At 53.5% G+C, this 16,023-nt stretch overlaps 2 protein-coding genes across 2 annotated transcripts in view; both read left to right on the forward strand.

Moving 5' to 3' along the window:
- The window catches only part of SLC25A14 (solute carrier family 25 member 14), a 10,062-nt gene extending 1,264 nt beyond the window's left edge, over positions 1 to 8,798 (forward strand). Inside the window, exons 2-9 of the mRNA XM_009273444.1 lie at positions 312 to 406; positions 1,350 to 1,393; positions 2,006 to 2,091; positions 2,867 to 2,962; positions 5,125 to 5,249; positions 6,354 to 6,489; positions 7,456 to 7,536; positions 8,334 to 8,798. Coding sequence (XP_009271719.1) covers positions 312 to 406; positions 1,350 to 1,393; positions 2,006 to 2,091; positions 2,867 to 2,962; positions 5,125 to 5,249; positions 6,354 to 6,489; positions 7,456 to 7,536; positions 8,334 to 8,375 — 705 coding nt within the window. The 3' untranslated portion in view covers positions 8,376 to 8,798. The remainder of the gene's footprint in view (positions 1 to 311; positions 407 to 1,349; positions 1,394 to 2,005; positions 2,092 to 2,866; positions 2,963 to 5,124; positions 5,250 to 6,353; positions 6,490 to 7,455; positions 7,537 to 8,333) is intronic.
- A 5,165-nt stretch (positions 8,799 to 13,963) lies between these two features.
- On the forward strand, positions 13,964 to 14,944 carry GPR119 (G protein-coupled receptor 119). The gene has a single exon (XM_009273388.1). The coding sequence runs from the start codon at positions 13,964 to 13,966 to the stop codon at positions 14,942 to 14,944; it is 981 nt and encodes a 326-aa protein (XP_009271663.1).
- The last annotated feature ends 1,079 nt before the right edge of the window (positions 14,945 to 16,023 follow it).

Below are 16,023 nucleotides of genomic sequence, written 5' to 3' on the forward strand. Positions count from 1 at the left end.
GCAGCCTGGAGGCTCCTGGTTTTTCCCCGGGTGGGAGCGAGGACTCGCGTGGCAAGGCCAAGGGCTGCGTGGGTGCCAGCCTCCCGCACTGGAGGGGGCGCGGGGGCAGCTCCCCGGGAACCCGGGGTTGTTGTCCTGGGCACCTGACGGAGCTGCGCTTTTCGGGAACGTCTGAGCCGCGGCAGGGGCGTGCCTGGCCCACGCTCTGCCCCTTGCAGTTTGGGGGCTGATGGGGAGTGACTTGTGCTGGGCCCGCAAGGAGGGCCGCCCCGCTGGCGGGGTTCAACGGTTTTGTTTGTTCCCCCGCTCAGGATCGCCCCTGCGTTGCTGAGACAGGCATCTTACGGCACCATAAAGATTGGCATTTACCAGAGTTTGAAGCGGCTGTTTGTAGATCGCATGGAAGGTCAGTGTCAGTAAATGTGTCAGTACAGGCACCTCTCGTCTCGCCAGAGGTGCGGCGTGAAGCCTCGCGCTCTCTCTGCTGTGTGGTGTTGCTCACTCCTTTCTCTGTCCTTCCCAGCTGTAGATTCCCACAGAAATGGAGTTCTTGTTACTTTGCGCTGTGGTTTTGTTTGTACAGCAATAGCAAGGATAGGTGTCAATACAGACGTGGCTCTTGCTGTGCTTGGCACTCCCACAGTCCCTACCCAAACTCCTCCCCCTCCAGCCAGGTCTTTCCTTTCCCCAGCCTTTATCTCTGTTTTGCAAAGTCAGAGCCGAAAAAAAGTATCGTCGACCCAGGCTCATCTCTCCTTTCTGATGAGTCTCGGGGAAGACGTCGCGTCCCGTCTGTACATCAGATGTGTTACACGGATTGAAAGCTTCAGTAGCGAGTCTCTCCTGTCTTCCTGCTGGAGCCTTTGAGTCCTTGTGCCTGAACGCAGCACATCTGGATAGAAATTGTGCTGTCCGGCTCTTTAGCTTTGGCTCCAGCCGTGGAGATGGGATACCACGAATGCTCTTGACCTGCGCACCTCTGGTAACGAGGGCCTCTGTGGCTCCCGCCTAGAGAGCGGAGCAGCAGAATTCTGGTACGTGTTCACCGAAGGAGCCCCGAGGTCTGCGCGTGCGGTTTTGAACCCTGGTGTGACATGAGTGAATACATGAGTAACGCCATTCCGACCTGGGAAAGTGGGATGGGCGGTCCGGGCGGGTCAGCAGGCCAGAGAGAGGACTGGGAAGTGCAGCGCACTAGAGCTTCTTTCCAGGGGCTGCTCTGTTCTCCAGTAACACCCCTCCCTGTGCGTGCTCCTGTGCGTGCACGCTGGGCCGCGCGTCTCTCCTTGCTTGCTGTTGCAGCATTTCCAGTTGTGAGTACCGCTGTCTGAATGTTTGTCTCCCTACAGGCCTGGGGCAGCCAGTGGCCTGGTCTCCTCTGGGAAGTGCCGTGGTCAGTACCAGCGAAGGGCTGTGCCTTTTTCCAACGTAACCATCACCCTAATATTGGGCCTGGAAGCCTTGGATTATTCCAGCCGCCCCCCGGAACTAATTGCATCTAACTTTCTCTGCCTGGGTTGCCTATTCTCTGTTTTCTCGAGGTGGCTGCATATTCTGAGTGTGGCCAGCTGGGGCTCCAGATCAAAACAAATTGGTATCAGGTTGCCTTGAGAAGCATTGGGTTGTCCCTCTCTGTCTTCCTCTGTCTTGGCTTGTCTCCATCATGAGAAATGCATCACTGGACACTGAAATCTCAGATAATTGTTCAAAATTCTCATGTATCACAGTCTTTTCCTTGTCTGATCAGCTAGACTCATCGGTAAGACCCGCTTCTCTCTGAGAGCGTCTTGCTGAGTGTCTCAGCTGCTGCTCTCTGTCTCTGGCAGGTGTGGGGACAGATCTGCCATGAGTTGATGGTAGCTGGCCAGCCTCTGCTCGTGCAACTTCACCATGTGATTTGCGAACTGAGTTTCTCTGCTCTTCCCAGAGCTTCCTGCTTGTTCGGTACAATCTGTGCACCTTCTCTTTAGATCTTTAGGATCTGACTTCCTTTTCTTCATTGCAGATGAAACGTTGCTGATCAATGTAATCTGCGGAGTGGTTTCGGGGGTGATCTCCTCTGCGATTGCCAATCCGACAGATGTGCTGAAGGTAAGAAGTCTGCCTGGCCAGAGACAGCTCCTGGCTGGCTGTGGTTTGACATGTAGAAGTTGCTGCTTTCCAGTGAAGGTGCATCTCTCCCAGCTGCACTGAGGTGTTCTCTGAGCCACTGCTGGCATCAGTTCTGCTAATCTGGGTTTTTTATGAATGGGAACAGAAGCGCAGAGCAATAAACAGATTTTTAAAAATGCGGGTCTTAAAGATCATGAAATCTGTTATGGCAAGGGGTGGAGGCTGTGTTACCTCAACTGGGTAAGGTGAGTGGGCTGGTAGCCAGCTATTCATCAGACCTCGGCTCCTTTCCCTTTGCTCGCTGTGCTGCGCTTTGCTGACACTGCCGCAAAGTCCTACCTGTTACGTGGAGTGACCAGAGTCCAGTGGGGACTGCCTGGTCCCCTCCATTCCCTACTGCGGGGTTACTGGGGTCAAGGTAGCTCTGCTCTGAGCAAAGAGAGCCTGGAGAACTTTCCCAAGCTTCTCCCTGTGTAGATCAACCTTCTCAGAGGGCTTTCGGAGCAGGAAGGCCTTGCCCATCACTTCTCTGTCTCGTCTGAGTTTTGCACCGTGCTTCCACCCTGTTGCTGTCCCTGCTCCTTGCCTGCCGTCGTCATTTGCTGCATGGTTTGCAGGGAGGGGGCACGTGGAGGGCGGTGTCTGCTCCGAGTCGCTCGGTTGTTCTTTCTACCAGGGGGTCCACTGAGCTGGTATCTCTGCCCTCCTGGGCACACGCTGATGTGGTCCCGCTTGACTCTCACGTTTCTTTCAGATTCGAATGCAGGCTCAAGGCAGTTTATTCCAGGGTGGCATGATTGGCAGCTTCATCGACATCTACCAGCAGGAGGGTACCCGAGGCCTCTGGAGGGTGAGCACCAGCTGCTGGAACCCCCCCACTAGTAGCAGAACTAACAGCTTCCTCAACTCGTTTGCTACACCCAGGTGCAGCTCTTGGAGGACTGTGAACCGAGAGTAGTAGCAAAGTTCTGCTTCTGGTTACCGGACAAACAGAAGCACGTCTGTGGTGAAGGTTGGGTCTGTGCTATGGCAGCATCAGCGCTGGGCCAGGCAGACCGGGTTTCCAGGGCTGAAGCTGGTGTGCATAAAGTTTCAAATACATGAGTGTCCCTTGAATGGGCCAGCGCTGGGGGCTGGATCCTCTCCATGGTCTGCCTTAGGAAGGATGCTCAGCCTGGTGTATCTTGGAGTCAGTTGGAGGTGACCCTGCACGCAGCGAGCAGGGCAATTTACCTACCTCTGAATATGAGCGGCTGAGCACCTCCTCACGTGGAGGAAGAGGAGTTTTTCCAAGTAACCGGAGAGGCACTGATGACATACAGTAACTTTCTGAAATTCCAAAGGGACAATTTTGCCCTGTGTCCCTGCCCACCCAGTCTTAGACCCCTTGAAACTTGCCCTGTGAGCATGCAAAGAGTAGGACGGAGCGGTGGCTTTTGGGGATGCTGGTGACGTAAGGCTCTTGGCCTTGAAGACAGATGAGAGTTACCAGTGCTCAGGCCTTACTGTTTGGATTTTAGCAGTGGTTCTTCGGCTTTTGTTAGAGAACCTCACTTTGTCCTTCCGTTATGAGTCTTCCATACGCTCAGTTATCTAGCAGTCTGCCGGGTCGCGAGGTCAGGTATGGGAACTACAGAATCCCAATGCTTTTTTCCAGGCAACAGTCTGATTTCTCCCTCTTATGGTCACTGAAGTCTTTTACAGAAAGATAGCTGTTGCAGTGTCCTGTGTGGGAAGGGGAGGAGTCGTCAGTCAACTGCCAGTGTTGACACAATATTTACTTTGAGATTATTTCTGCTCTCTAGACAAAGACACACGAGGGGAAGAGGGACTAGAAAAGAAATTAAACCCTCTGTGTTGCTGATGTGCGCTGCAGACAGGACATGGCGCAGAGACAGATCAGTCTCGAGGTGGATTCCAGGGATTGTGCTAGTCTCGCTGCTCTCTGGTCTGGGACAACCACTGTCTCCTCCCTCCAGTCTTCCCTCACGTTGAGGCAAAGATGTTTGTGCTCACCAGTCTTGCCAGTTCTGGCATTCATCTTGTGGGGATGTTTGAGCTGGCTGTGCCAGGTTTGGGTTAGGCAGGAACCCGGGAGGAGACTGTCAGGCGCTGCATTAGCGCAGCGGGATGGGGACAGCAGGAGCCATAAACCTGAAAAGTACTTTTACTTCTTAGAGCTGCTTTGGTTTTGTGCGGTGAGAAGGCTGGCTGTCCTGATGGGCTGGCTCATAATTCGGCCACACTGAAGGGTCGCTCCTACTCCCAGTGACCAGGGAGCTCTCTCATGACGCCACGGGTCTCCCTGAATTACTTGGATGGTGTTACGGTTCCTGTGAAATGGCCCAACTCCGCATTGCTGCCATGCTCTCCTTGTTCTGCAAGCCAGTAAAGATTTGCGCATATTTTTGTCTGGTTCCTGATGAGGAGTTTGCTGGGATATTTCTCAGACAGAAGGTAGCTGGTTCCTCTTACCTAAGCTCATAGTTAGTCCAGTAATTGTCTTGCCAGTTCCCAGATCAATGCCCTGCTGGCAGCAACTCTTCTAATACCTGAAAATCTCCTAAATCAGAAACTTTAACAAAGCAGACTCTCTCTGCTGTTATTGTAGCAAGGAGGACCTGGAGCCCCACCTGGCTCCTTAAACAGCTGCTCTTCTTGCGGTGCAGAATCTTTTCTGGTATTGAAATTGGTGGGTACTGTTCAGTGGGGGAAGGTGAGTGGATTGTAGCCTGATTCCTGTGTGCTAGTGGCTGGGAGGAGAGAAGCAGCGTGTAGTTAATCTAGCTGGAGTAACGCTGCCAGGGTGGAGGAGTCCTCCTTAGCTTTGGAGTAAAGTTGGGAGACAGTGAGCTGGTCTACCTGAAGAGCTACAGCTGCAAGATAGGGCAAGGAGGATGCAAGGTAGACTGTCAGCAAAAGGCCCCTGAGAGGAAGCTGGGGGCAGATGTTATACTAGCTGCAGTCCCCAGGCAGCAGTTTGCACTTGTGACTGATGTTTCTGCTCTGCAGGGTGTTGTCCCAACAGCTCAGAGAGCTGCCATCGTGGTTGGGGTGGAACTGCCAGTCTACGACATCACCAAGAAGCACTTGATTCTGTCAGGCCTGATGGGTGACACCATCTTTGCCCACTTTGTGTGAGTATTTGCTGCAGCTGCTGCACTCTCCAGGCTTGGCAGGGATGTGTGAAGCAGAGGAGCAAGGTGGGATTTGGGGTGAGACCTGTTTATAGAGCGAGTGCTCTGGAGCTGCAGACAACAGGCTTGGTACTTCTGAGGGATCTGCTGTGTCGACTGGCACAGCTCAGAATGACCAGCAAGTATCCCCAGAGAGACCTCCCTGGAGAAGGAGCCTGGCAGAAATCCTTTGGTAACGTGAAATGTCAGCTTGATTTCAGCTCGCTGATGACCAGAAATGCTGTCGCTCCATGTCTGTGCCCTGGTGTGAACAAGGCAGGCGTTCCGGGTGTGTGACTACCTGTAGCAGGCAGTTGAAAGAGCTACTCCAGTCCTAGGTCCTCATCTGTACAGACACTGTCAGCTTGCAGCCATTGCTCTAAGAGCTTTGTGAGATGAACAGGGACTTGCAAAGCTGACAAGACCCTGAGCAATCTGACCAAGTTTTGAAGTCAGCCTGCTCTGAGCAGGGGGTGGGTTAGAGACCTCCCAAAATCTTTTTTTTTCACCTACATTTTCCTATTCTTCTGGCAGACACTTTAGCTGGAGGTGCTGCAGTGCTTCTGTTGGGTTTGCCTGCTGTGGGCTGAAGGTGACAAGCACTAGACCATACGTGGAGGGAGGAGACTAGCAGCTGCATGCTCCCTCTTGCTGCCTTTGGTCTTCCTCCCTCCTTCCCCACCCCGAAGAAATGTTTGCTCTGGTGAGAAGGATGTGCGCTTCCAAGAGGCTGCCTTCAGGTCTGTGTCACCTTGACAGCACCCAGAGACACTTGCTGGACTGCAGGCTGCCCCTGTGGAGACCCAGCAGTGGGCTCTGACGAGGGTCTTGATTAGACAAAGCCGAGCGTTTCCCTTCCCCTAGCTCTCTGGGGTCCTGAGGTGGTATGGCTCCTGCCTCTGCCTGTTTTATGGGTGGGAACAGGTAGTGCAGCTAATGTTTATTGCTAAATGCCTTTCATAAAATCCAGTGAAAGGTACTCTCTTGTGCTTTTGTCAAGGCCTGTTTGAGCCAGAATGGCCGTGTTCAGAGCTGTTCCTCTCTCCTGTTTTGGTGTGTATATAGTTCCAGTTTTACATGTGGGCTGGCTGGGGCCATTGCCTCCAACCCTGTGGATGTGGTGCGGACACGGATGATGAACCAGCGGGCAATAGTGGGCAGCACGGAGCTCTATAAGGGCACTCTGGATGGCCTTGTGAAGGTAAGGAGGTGAGAGAGGTGGGCAAATCCCTGTCTTCAGGAGGCTGGCCAGATTCCGGCACCACACGCCACTGATAGGAGCAGTTAGATTCTGCAGTGACAGAACGTGCTTATAGAATTATAGAATAGAATCATAGAATAGTTTGGGTTGGAAGGGGCCTCTAAAGCTCATCTAGTCCAACCCCCCTGCAACGAGCAGGGACATCTTCAACTAGATCAGGTTGCTCAGAGCCCCGTCCAACCCGACCTGGAATGTTTCCAGGGGTGGGGCATCCACCACCTCTCTGGGCGACCTGTGCCAGTGTTTCACCACCCTCAGTGTGAAAAATTTCTTCCCTATATCTAGTCTAAATCTGCCCCCTTTTAGTTTAAAGCCATTCCCCCTTGTCCTGTCGCAACAGGCCCTGCTAAAAAGTTTGCCGCCATCTTTTTTAGAAGCCCCCTTTAAGTACTGATGGGCTGCAATAAGGTCTCCCCGGAGCCTTCTCTTCTCCAGGCTGAACAACCCCACCTCTCTCAGCCTTTCTTCACAGCAGAGGTGTTCCATCCCCCTGATCATTTTCGGGGCCCTTTTCTGGACTCGCTCCACAGGTCCGTGTCTTTCTTACGCTGAGGGCTCCAGAGCTGGTCGCAGTACTGCAGGTGGGGTCTCACCAGAGCAGAGTAGAGGGGCAGAATCAGTGAGTGTTTCGGACAAACCAGAGAAGGGCCTAGAGTCACCTTCCTGAGGTCACCATCAGCTTGAGCATTCTCCCAACCTTATGGGACAAAACTTTGTCAGTGATGCAGTTTGATTAGGTTCGTATACTGTAAGTGAGCCTTCACACAACTGAACTGCATCCCCACTGGCCTGTCTGCTTAGTGCAGCAGCTGTAAAGGTCCATTATATCACACGTGGCATCAGGGAGATGGGCAGAGCATGGGCCTGGTGTGTCTCATGATTGATCTGTCTTTTGTCTCCTCCCAGACATGGAAGAGCGAGGGCTTCTTTGCACTCTATAAAGGTTTCTGGCCCAACTGGCTTCGGCTCGGTCCCTGGAACATCATTGTATCCTTTGGTGTGCTGCTGGGAGGTCATGGGTATGGACAGGCAGGGAAAACCAAGCTGTAAAGGGAAGTACGGAGCAGACACCTTGATGGACCACGTCTTTGTCTTCCCTGTGGCAGCCCAAAGCAGACTCCCTGTCCTGCTTGGACAGACATAAGTTGTGATGTGGCTGCTGCTGGTTCAAGTGCCAAAAAATGCCACTGGTTGTGACTGCTGCTTCTAACAGCTCTCTGGGTGGCCGGTGCAGGGACTTCCAGTGCAGCGGCACGGGTGGTTTCCTGCAGAGTGAGAGCTCTCAGGTGCTTGGCTTGAGACTTTCCCTTTGGCCTGAGCTCCTGGAGGTGCTGCAGTTTCTGGATCGGCTCCTGTTTTGTGAGGGAAGCCTGGGGAACGTTCTGCTGCTCTGAGACAGGTGCTGACCTGCTCTGCAGAACCAGCGCTGCTGTGTTGCTGTACTAGATCCTTTTTGCCCTCTGAAATTGTGTGCATAATTTATTTTAAAGAAGTCCCAGTCTGGGGCTAGAGCCGCCTCCCTTTCTCAGTGGTCTAGGCAAGCCTGGGCCAGTTTGCTTCTGGGTCAGTCTCTCCCCTCTCCTGGTAGCTCTTGTCCCACAGCTCTCTTCTACCTGTGCAGATCAGTTTACGCTGCCTGGAAGAGGGGCTTCCCCACGTTGGTCTTCAGCTGTACTGTGCTGATGCTCTACCTGCCTTGCCTTGCCAGGCATGGCCTGGTCACGTCGGGAGGCCCGGTGCAGCTGCCGTATGTATTTGGCCCGATTCCTTGACGTTCCCTTCAGTTTTTTATCACATACGAGCAGTTGAAGCGACTTCCATTCTGACAGCTGGCTTCATTTCATGAGAGTCATCTTCAAGACTTGCAGCAGAGAGCTTTGCTGCAGCCTTCCTCTTCATTTCACCATCCCCATGTTTTGATGTTTTGGTACATGTGGGTCTGGGCTCTCCCCCAAATGCATGGTCCCCGGAGCATGATCTGGCTGAAGTATAACTGGGAGGCTGATGGCAGGTGCTGCATGTTTTTTCACACGGAGGCAAGTATTAACGGTGTACAAGGGTCTGGGCCTGAAGCAATATCTTCTGTGAAGATCTGTGCGTTCCAGTGGCCTTTTGGTGCAGCTGTGGTTTGTTGTTTGGCTCGTGTGCATTTTTCTGCCATGCCTGCGGGGTGAGGCTGGAGGCTGGGAAAGGGTGCTGTCATGTTTTCTTGCGGAACTGTAACCTCATTAAATTATTTATTGACTGGATGGCTTGAGTTTGTGTTTGTGCAGATTTACTCCAGGTATATTCCAGAGCAGATGGTGTGTCTGCCCTTGGAGGGAACAGAAGCTATTTTTTCAGCACGCTATATATATCTTTTTTCCCCAAATATATATATATATATGAAAGCAATCTTTGGGATTCATTGCAGCATTGAAACATTTAGAAATGTTTCTAAAACAAAGTTTAATTGTTAGTGTCAGAAAATTATGGTGTTGCACTCTTAGCTCAGTTTTGCAAAACCTCAGTCTCTTCACCTATTGCTTATATTATTTTTGCTTATATCATTTTTAAAGCAAGGTAATGTGATTTAAAGCTGAACTCAGATGTCCCACTACTTTAAAATGGTGGCTTTAACATTGCTAGTGCTAAGCAGAACATCAAGCAAGATATTTTGGTCATCCTTTTCTGTGTTTTTTATTAAATATGTATGGCTACGAAAGCAAACAGCTCTCATGTTCCTACTCCCTTTCCTCTTTATGGGGTGGCTTTAGTTTGGATGAAGGTCCCTTGTGACACGCAGCAGCGCTTCTGTCTGAGGGTGCTGTAAGCCAAGATTCTCTCTCTGCAAATTGCACAAGGGATGTTCAGCCAAATCCAGCCCGGACAAATGAGAGAGAATTGTTTGCTGTGGTTTTGCAAAGGCATAGCTGCCTCGTACCAGCTGCATGCGTAAGGAAGGTGACTCCAATAAGCTCTTGGACTTAAATCATGCCTTGAACAGAGGTGTTACTACAGGGCCACAGCTAACTAGGCTGGGAGGATCATTCTGAGAGTTAATGTGTGCTTAGAAGCTACCAGAAAGGGGGAGCAGTGGATTGAAAGTGGACGAGGTTCATATGCCTCACCTGGCTTTACTCTTGAAGAGGATTTCTAAATATTACAAAGTAGATAAATACTTACGTGGTGGATGAATACGAGTCTATTTGAGAGATGTATTTTAACGGCAGTTCATTACATTCTTTTGGTTTTCTTCAGCGTTTCTGTAACTTCAGTTCTGGAGCCATTTCTTCTGTGCAGCTCCATGGGATGTTGCTGCTGCTGTTAATTTTTGGGCTGATCCTCTGACAGTTCTTTGGTATTTGCAGTTGCTATCCTGCCCACGTTCTTCAGGCTGCTACGAGGAGCTCCTCAGCAATGCCGGCAGAGCGTCCCCACGGCCACTTCGCTGTTTGCATTTCTCAGCTGTAAGGTCTGGCAAGAGGCTCTTCTTTCCCCTCTTCTTCCTCCCGTTGGATCAGCTCCCCTGGATGGCTTTGAGATGTTCCTTCCGCTTGCCTGAGTGGTCCCCAGCCCCCGGAGATGTCCCCTATCTGAGCTTTGATTGCACTGGCTGTCATAAACGTTGCCACGTGTCACTCTGCCTCACTTTGTCAATAGTAACTGCAGGTAAATGTACGGCGGTGGCGATCTCTGCGGGTGGACGGTGAGGTGACGGCTGGCTGCGAGCACACCTCGGCACCGTGCCAGGTGTTTCCTGAGGGTGGTCATAAAGCCCTTCATCCCGAAAGCATCTTGCCTTTGCAGGCGGCAGCAAGGAAAAGCTGAGTCACTTCGGGTTTCTCAGTTGGTAGAAGATTAGTATTTTGTTAGGTGTTGTAGAAACAAAAATCCCAACCCATAAATGGCATTGTAACCACTTGTGCGAGGGGGTAGCACTGCTGGAGATCTGGCATTTTTGAAGGAGGTTCATTGCCTCGGGATGTCCTTCCCAGAAGCACTCCCTAAACATGTTTGTCTTATGTGCTCAAGCTTTCGTGTTTCTCTTTCTAACCTCTTCTGTGCCTTGCCAAGTGGAGTCTGAGAGTGTAGCTGAGCAGTCTGTGTACCTAGTTATGTCAAGCGCGTGTTGACGCAGACCCCAGGAGGCGGCGGTACCTGAGCTGCTGCGGCCAGTGCTGCCCCACAGTCAACGGTGTGGGCCGTGTTCACGCCCCGAAGCCGTTAACTTCTCGCTGCCTTCCGTGGCTGGAAAAACGATTGCAAGCACTGTGAAGATGGCGTAGGCGTGAGTGTTAGTCTGTGTTTGCCCTATATGCTGCATACCCCATCGAAGATGGCCACTGGAAGGGACCTTCCCCTTGCACCCACAGAAAGGTCCACGTGGTTTAACTCTGACATGGAGGTGGTATTCAAGGCACCCTGGAAAACAGTCAAAGTCCTACCCAAATGTGGAAAGTAGAAATATGTATGGTCCCTGATACGTTAAATATAAAGGCAGTAAACCAGGTCAGAACCGAAAGAGGGACCATAGACATCCACTTACCAAGATGAAACCCCAAATCTGAGGGCATGTCCTCTTTCAGATAGAAGGGAGAAGCCTTCCAGGGAGTCCTTGGGGCTGGTGGGCAATTGAGGAATGAAAGGACCGCTCAAAAAAGTGAAGACAAGATGGAGGTTGTCTGCTTTTACTTGGAAGAGCTCGGAGGGCTTTCTCTGTTGGAGACTTCCGATGGGGAGGCTTGGGGGTAGGTCTCAAGCTGAAATGTTGGCAGAGGAGGTGGTAGGACAGGGTGTTTAATGAACGTGAGCAGGGGGCTGGGCCTGCACCCCAAATTGTTGGGGGACCTGAGGATGAAAAGGCCAAAGCTCTTGCTTGTAGCCTCTCATTTAAAGTTCTCTTCACATTAATGGGAAGTGTCAAAAGTGTGGACGGGGTTCGAAAGAAGGTTTGTTTTCAGCTACCAGCCAGTGACCGCAATGTCTTTGCCACACTGGTAGAAACTCTAATGCAGACTTGAGACGTAAATGACTATGATGTGCTGGAAGGGCCAATGGCTGATGGATGAGGAAGAGGCGGAATCCAGACTTCAAATCTGCTGGGAGGTTTCTCAAGGAGTCAGCAAGTATGCGGACCAGGAAGCTGGAGTTAATCTAGTCTGTCTGGGTTTCCAAAAGGCTTTTGATTAAGCCCTTTATGAAAACCATCAAAGCAGCTAGACTGATGCAGGATAAAAGGGAAATGCCTGCTGGGGTCTAATAAAGGTCATGATTTGAAGTATTCAGGGTTGTAACTGGGAAAGCAGGCGGTGCTGAGCTGCGGAGGGGCATGGTGGAGTGGAAATACGAAGTGGCACGGTGGGAAGGAGGAATTGCTGCCAGTGATGGCTGCTGAACCAGCTGTAGTCTCACAACTTGGACATCGCTGCCGCTGAGCGATGGTCCTGTGAAAACACCTGTTCTGTCCTGGTGAGGTGGGATGGAGGAGCCCCTGCAGAGCAGGACTGCCCTGTCTCGGTGAGCTACTGCCGCGCTACGTATGGGACAGGGCAAGGATGTGCTCACGGGGAGGCAGCGGCTCCAGTTTGTATTTGTACTTTCTCCCCAGCTGTCCTGCCACTTCTCTCTCTGTCTAACCTCCTCTCCGCCTTGATCTCATGCCGTGGGGTTTGGACCTTCTCGCCCATCAGGGCTAAGGCTCCCCGCTTCACAGCTCCATCCATAGTGGCCACAATTAGTATGTCTGCTGCATCTTTCCTCCCCACCGCAGTGCCCACGTCCTGCCCTGGGCCCCGCTCTCAGATTCTCCCCGTCCACCTGTGCTCCTCAGGTTACTGTTTGACAGAGGAAGGCTCGAACCTGCCCTGTTTCCTGGCAGCTCGGGTTTTTCCAGCTCATGAGGCAGGAGAGGTGGCTTGTGGCACTTTGTTTAAAGGGACGGAGCAGTCACAGTCACAGCCCGCGAGGGTTACCCACCCCACGGGAGTGCAAAGGACAGTGGGTTCGTAGGGTTCTGTAATACACAAGGATGCGGAGGCTTTGTTTCTGTGAATTTCTTTGTTACAAGTTGCTATTAGTAAGGTAAATACACTTAGGATTAGTAAAGTAAGTGTGTGTATCTATACATTTTTTTTAGTATTAGTAGCAAGTATATATATTTCATTCAAAGTATTATGGTACAGTTCATTAAGCTGCTCCCAGGAGTGAGGTCAATCGATGACGGATGAAGTCTCTCTTTGGAGATGATCCGCATCATGGCGCCTGGAGTCAGCCAGGCGTCCCTGGCGGGTCCAAAGGATTGGGCAGAGAACTTCACGCAGGGGGAGCTCTCGGAGAGCGATGGGCTCGTTTTGGGTAGGTAGCCAGTTACTTTTATGTGGATCCGTAAGTGGGCAGAGGACGCCAGCTCCTGAACAGCTGTTGTTGACTTCTGCTTGCTTAGGAGGCCCCTTTGTAGGTTATGGCAGTTTCTTTGTTCTGGGCTTATCGAGGATGCCCTGGGCTTCCAGCTGCGCTTCTCAAGGGTGCTGCAGTCTCCCACCTGCGCCTGTGGGGTAGGTAGCCAGTTACTTTTATGTGGATCCGTAAGTGGGCAGAGGACGCCAGCTCCTGAACAGCTGTTGTTGACTTCTGCTTGCTTAGGAGGCCCCTTTGTAGGTTATGGCAGTTTCTTTGTTCTGGGCTTATCGAGGATGCCCTGGGCTTCCAGCTGCGCTTCTCAAGGGTGCTGCAGTCTCCCACCTGCGCCTGCCAAGGATGCGCCGGGTTCCCAGGCTGGCAGACATTTTCTCCATCTGTATTTTAGCAGACATCTCTTGTCAGTACTTTTCCCCATTATAACCAGGTCGCCTTTATGGCTGCTGCTCCGACAAGCGATTGGTGGTGTTCCCTTGGTCCCTGCAGGAAGAGGCTGCCCTGGGTCTGGCAGTGACCCCGCAGGAGCCCCACGAGCTGTGCCACCTACACCTACCAGTGGGGCTGGGCGTTGGGAACTCTCTTTGCTTGTTCCCTGTTACCAGCACCCGTGCCAAAGCAGGGCACTGGCTCCGCTCAAGGTCCTTGGGTGCTTGGCGGGGGATGCCCACCACCCCGTGTGCCATCGTGGCAGCTTCCTGCCCAGACGCTCGCTGCTCACCCCCCTGCTCCAGGGTTGTCTGGAAACGTGGCTGGAGGGGAGGGACCTCTGTGGGCACAGCGGGTGCTGTGAGTGCACCGGTCCTTCCGGCAGGCAGCTGCTCAGCAGAGCTCTGCTCCCCAGCCTGAGAGACGCCACTACACCCAGGGCTTTCTCTGCACCACCCGGAGAGCGAGGGGCTGCGCTCGCTGCTGCCTGGCTGCTGAGCTGTACGTGCCGAGAAGCCCCAGGTGAGGGATGCCCTAGAATCGTGCTGGGGACGCACCGTCCTTGGGCTGTGCCCCACAGGGGACAGCGATGGCTAGCTCAGCCCTGGGAGCCATCCTCGCTGTGCTGGCCTCGCTCATCATCGCTGCCAATGCGCTGGTGGCCATCGCTCTCCTTTGCCTCATCCAGAAGAGTGGCTCCAAGGGGCTCTATTTTGTCCTTAATCTCGCCGTTGCGGATGCCATGGTTGGCTTCACGGTCCTGGGTCTGGTCATGGATGAGTTTTCCCAGCCCTTTTATCCTCCCCAGATCTTCTGCGTCCTGAGAATGGCTTTCGTGACCTCCTCTTCTGCTGCCTCTATCCTATCCCTGATTCTGGTTGCGTGCGACAGGCACCTGGCTATCAGGAAGCCTTTCCACTATTTCCAGCTGGTGACAGGGCTGCGGGTCGGGGTGCGCTTGGTGGGGCTCTGGCTGGTTGCTGCCATCATCGGCTTCCTCCCGGTCCTCACCCCGGGCTTTCAGAAGACCTCCACCGGTGAGAAGTGCTCCTTCTTTGGAGTCTTCCACCCCACCTACATGCTTACTGTCTTCTGCGTCGGCTTCTTCCCAGCGCTCTTTCTCTTCATTTATCTCTACTGCGACATGCTGAAAATTGCCTCTGTGCACGTGCAGCATATCCGGGAAATGGAGCACGCAGGGCTGGCGGGGGACTGCCCCCCATCCCGCACCACCAGCGACGTGAAGGCTATGCGCACCGTTGCCGTGCTCATCGGGTGCTTCACGCTGTCCTGGTTGCCGTTCTTCATCGCCAGCATCGTGCAAACTGTCTGTTCTGAGTGCTTCTCCTACAAAGTCATTGAGAACTACCTCTGGCTGCTGGGACTGTGCAACTCCCTCCTGAACCCTCTGCTCTACTCCTACTGGCAGAAGGACATGCGGCTGCAGCTCTCCCAGCTGGCTGCGAGTGTGAAGAGGAGAGTCCTCCTTCACTTGGGGAACGGCCACCGTTTCCCTGGCAGAGGCACCAAGTCTCTCCCCACTGTGTCCTGCCTGAGGCTCCAGGACTGACACGGTAAGGAGCGGCTGTCACCGGCTTTCCAGCTCATCTCCCGCATCGCGACCATGAACTTGGGGCCTGCCAGCTGTGGAGGAGATCACAGATGGGGTGGGACCAACCTGGATGCTAATTCCCAGACATCAGCGTGGCCACATTCCAGCTTGCCCGCAGCCCCACAGAGCCACAGCGCAGCCCGTTTTGCACCAGCCCCAGGCACCCCAAATTGCAGGTGCGTGGCACACATTAGATTTTGCCTGGAGAGCCTCAGCAAGAGCAGCCTTGTGTCTCCTGGGACCAAGCCCTCAGCACTCACTCCACAGGCTAAGATCTTTCACTCATCGCTGCCCGGCTTCCCCTGACCAGACCCGGGATCCACCTGCCCTCCCCTCTGCCTGCAGCGCCAGCTCTCTGGGCGACGAGCCCCAGGCACCCGGGGCAGGGCTGCTCGCAGAGCATTGGCTCTGTCGCCTTTGGCTCTTGGCCCAGGCAGCAGAGGCTGGGAGGTGTGTGCATGTCCTAAATCTGTCCTGGACCACAGGCGCTCCCAGTCGCTGCCCTTCCTAAACCAAACCCGCGATCCTACAGCTGCAGCCTGGGCCGTCCCCCAAACCTGTCCCCTGCTGCAGTCAAACCTGCAGCCAGAGAGGCGGCAGGGTCGCCCCTGCTCCGGGCTGTGCCCACCCGAGGCAGAGGCGAGGGGTATGGGTTCTCTGCCGTGGCACCGGGGACACAGAGAGGGCTCCTGCTGCTCCTTGGCAGCAGCTATACCTGCACATGGCGAGTGCGGAGCAGCCACCGGCGCTGCATGCCTGGGAGAGGTGCAGGGAAGCACGGGCTGTGCTGTTGCTGTTTGGTTTGGGCTGTAAAGCGAGTTAATGAGTAACTGGCTGAACGCTGAGCTGTGGCAAAGGAGCAGGAGGAACGGCTGCCTTGGAGCCAGGGAAAACCCCATGCAGGAGGGCTGCTTTGTCCCACCAGGGCTGTAGGGCTGGATTTGGGGCTGCAAGGGTCCCTATACACTGACTCATCCCATGGGAGCACACAGCACTTCTGCATGCCCTGCCACACTGCAGCGGTGGCCAGACTGCTG

Source organism: Aptenodytes forsteri, unplaced genomic scaffold (assembly GCF_000699145.1).
Source record: "Aptenodytes forsteri isolate BGI_AS27 unplaced genomic scaffold, ASM69914v1 Scaffold191, whole genome shotgun sequence".
NCBI lineage: Eukaryota > Metazoa > Chordata > Aves > Sphenisciformes > Spheniscidae > Aptenodytes > Aptenodytes forsteri.

Coding starts and splice junctions, on each gene's coding strand:
- GPR119 (XM_009273388.1), top strand. CDS start 13,964: ATGGCTAGCTCAGCCCTGGGAGCCATCCTCGCTGTGCTGGCCTCGCTC.